The sequence below is a fragment of the Vulpes lagopus genome, chromosome 7 (genome assembly GCF_018345385.1).
Source record: "Vulpes lagopus strain Blue_001 chromosome 7, ASM1834538v1, whole genome shotgun sequence".
Classification (NCBI taxonomy): domain Eukaryota; kingdom Metazoa; phylum Chordata; class Mammalia; order Carnivora; family Canidae; genus Vulpes; species Vulpes lagopus.
Window position 1 is genome coordinate 10,964,442 of NC_054830.1, and position 3,615 is coordinate 10,968,056.

The 3,615-nt window shown below is 40.9% G+C and overlaps 1 protein-coding gene across 1 annotated transcript; it reads left to right on the forward strand.

The window, feature by feature from the left end:
* Positions 1-1,543: 1,543 nt before the first annotated feature.
* On the forward strand, positions 1,544-2,533 carry LOC121495092 (olfactory receptor 7C2). The gene has a single exon (XM_041762382.1). It carries the CDS (start codon positions 1,544-1,546, stop codon positions 2,531-2,533), a length of 990 nt encoding a protein of 329 aa, XP_041618316.1.
* The last annotated feature ends 1,082 nt before the right edge of the window (positions 2,534-3,615 follow it).

The window sequence follows — 3,615 nt, forward strand, 5'->3', positions numbered from 1 at the left end:
AAACTTTGGGAGTTGACAGATATGTTTATTACCTTGATTATAGTGATGATACCACAGATGAATGCGTATGTGCAAATTTATCAACATGTATATGTTGGATATGTGCAATTTTTTGTAATTAACTATAAAGGCTAGAAATAAAAGATGAACTTAGGTGAAGACAAACTCAATATTTACAAATTCTGAACACTATAATCAATAGATGAATGGATAAAGAAGATGTGGTATGCATATACAATGGAATACTGCTTAGCCATAGAAAAGAATGTAATCATTATATTGCATCATTGCAATAATGTGGGTGGATCTAGAGGGTATCACACTGAGTGAAATCAGTCAGAGAGAGACAAATGTTGCATGATTTCACTCAGATGCAGAATTTAAGAAAAAATACAAGTGAACACAGGGGGGAAAAGAGAGAGACAAACCAAGAAATAGACCCTTAACTCTAGAGAACAAACTAATGGTTACCAGAGGGGAGGTGGGCAGGGGGAGATTGGGATTAAGGAGGGCACTTGGGAAGAGCACCAAGTGTAGGAAAGTGTTGAATCACTAAATTCTAAAAATTACACTGTATGTAAATTAACTAGATTTTACATTTTAACACTAAAAAACAAATAAAAACAGAGACAAAAAAGACTCAATGATAGAGAACAAACGTGGTTAGTGGGTGAGGGATGGGTGAAATAGGTGAAGGGGATTATGGAGTATACTTATGATGAGACCTGAGACATGGATAGATCTGTTGAATCACCATATTGTACACCTGAAATTAATCTAACCCTGTAGGTTAACTATACTGGAATTTAGAAAAATAATTTTTAAAATTTATATATAAATAAGTAAATAAGAAGCTCTATGACACTATATTTATAAATTCAATTTTTGCTGAATTTACATAGGGAGACTGATAATACAAATGAAATGTAAATAATGACTAAGAATAATAATATTGGTTATTAATTTCTTAGCAGAAGGAGTACCCAAGGTCCAGAAGATCTAAGATATAGAAATTACAGAAAGACAGCACAATGAAAGAACTTCTCAAAGATTAGAAGATCTTTGCCTGGCATTAGGGAATTCCCCATTCCCACAAGCACTGAGCAGAAAATGCAAAAGCAGGCATCAGGGATGATTGCTTGGGGATGCAGACAAGCACGAAAGCAATGTCCTCAAACTTGGGTGTGCGTCATAGTCCCCAGGAGGGCTTGTCAAGGCACAGAGTGCTGGTTCCACACCCAGAGCATCTGATTCATTAGGTCAGGCGGGTCTGAAAATGTGCATTTCTAACAGGTTCCCAGGTGACACTGATGGTGCTGGTCAGGGACCAAGATTTGAGAACCACTGATCTTAGAGACCATTTTTCCAGGTAGCAATGGTTACCACAATTTGTCAGCAAAGAAAGCCAATCATTAGCCAAAATGAATGACTTCATGAATCCTCAGGGTTTGGATTAAGGAAATGTCTATCCTTCTGGGGAATGCTTATTTAGAGTGAATCTTGTGTTACTTTTTTCCTCCTTCTGGACACACCCAGTAGCCCCATGGAAAGAGGAAACCAAACAGGAGTTGGAAACTTTCTCCTCCTGGGATTCACAGAGGAACTGGACCTACAGCCTTTCTTCTTTGGGTTGTTCCTGTCCGTGTATCTGGTCACATTCACTGGGAATCTGCTCATCATCCTGGCCATCTGCTCAGACTCCCGCCTCCACACACCCATGTATTTCTTCCTCGCCAACCTGTCCTCTGCTGACATCTGTTTCACCTCTACCACCATCCCTAAGATGCTGCTGAACATCCAGACTCAGAGCAAAACCATAACATATGAAGGATGCCTCAGCCAGATATTTTTTTTCATTGTATTTGGATGCCTGGACAATTTACTCCTGACCGTAATGGCCTATGACCGCTTTGTGGCCATCTGTCACCCCCTGCACTACACAGTCATCATGAACCCCCAGCTCTGTGAACTGCTTGTCTTGGGGTCCTGGTGCATCAGTGTAACAGGCTCCCTTCTCGAGACCTTGACCCTTTTGAGGCTGTCCTTCTGCACAAACATGGAAATCCCACACTTTTTTTGTGATCTTCCTGAAGTCCTGAAGCTCGCCTGTTCTGACATCCTCATCAATAACATAGTGGTGTATATTGTGACTATTGTCCTAGGTGTTTTTCCTCTCTCTGGAACCCTCTTTTCTTATTCTGAGATTTTTTCCTCCATCCTGAGAATTTCATCAGCCAGGGGCAAATATAAAGCCTTTTCCACGTGTGGGTCTCACCTCTTGGTGGTCTCCCTGTTCTATGGCACAGGCCTTGGGGTCTACCTCAGTTCTGCAGTGACTTCATTCTCTAAGATGAGTCTGATGGCCTCGGTGATGTACACCATTGTCACCCCTATGCTGAACCCCTTCATCTACAGCTTGAGGAACAGGGACATGAAGGGGGCCCTGGGCAGGCTCCTCAGCAGGGTAGTACCTGTCAGCATCAGGACTCTCATGAGTAGCTGGGGACACAATAATGAAGATGAGAAATCTTAGTTTCCTTCATGCAATATTTTTATTTTTCCTAATTTTATGTGTTTTTGAGCAAGACTTTCCTTGGTTCTTCCCTGTCCTCTATTTTTTTCATGTTCCATTGTGGATTCCTTTTCTCATTCTGTAACTGGTCATTTTAACTTGGTATGAATAGAACCTGCTATTTTCTCAGTAATCTTCAGTAACGGTTTGGATTTTTTAAAATAAACCAAATCTCACATATTGAATGTGTATCCTCAAGGTGATGGGATATGTGCCTAATCGGGAAATATTGCCCTGAAAACTCATTTAGAGATGTTTTCTGAAGTTCTGTGAATGGAATCAAGCCAAAGATTTGCTTCAAAAACTAAGAGAAAATAAGTTCCGATTGTTTAAGCCACCTAGCCTGTGGCACTTTGTCATAGCAACCCTAGCAAACTAATATACCCTACTCTCACAAGGAGCTTTCTGCAGACACAGAACTTTGGCCATAGGCTAGAGGCAGAAATTCTGGTTTGAGACTGGGATCCCAAGCAAAGTTCCCCAGGATCAAATGTGGAGTAGGATGTTTTATAAGCTTCTTGCCTTTGCATGGACTTTTCCAATCTCTCACACAAATGTTTCCACAGTGACTGCATTAGGTAAAAGAATTCTGATCCCTTTTTCCAAGTTATTTCAATTATGTATGCTCAATGGTTCTCTTGAGATCCTAAAGAATGGGGCAGGAGGCATCCCCACATATATCTGCGCTTGAATGTCCCATCTCCCTTTGAGAGGTAGGTGCTCAAGTGAAGCTTAATTTGATTTAGAACAAAAGGGATGCCTGGATGGCTCAGTGGTTGAGTGTCTGCCTTCGGCTCAGGGCATGATCCTGGAGTCCCAGGATCAAGTCCCACACCAGGCTCTCTGGATGGAGCCTGCTTCTTCCTCTGCCTGTGTCTCTGCCTCTCTTTCTGTGTCTCTCATGAATGAAAGATAGATGATAGATGATAGATAGATAGATGATAGATGATAGATAGATAGATAGATAGATAGATAGATAGATGATAGATGATAGATAGATAGATAGATAGATAGATAGATAGATAGATAGTTTCCCAGACAAA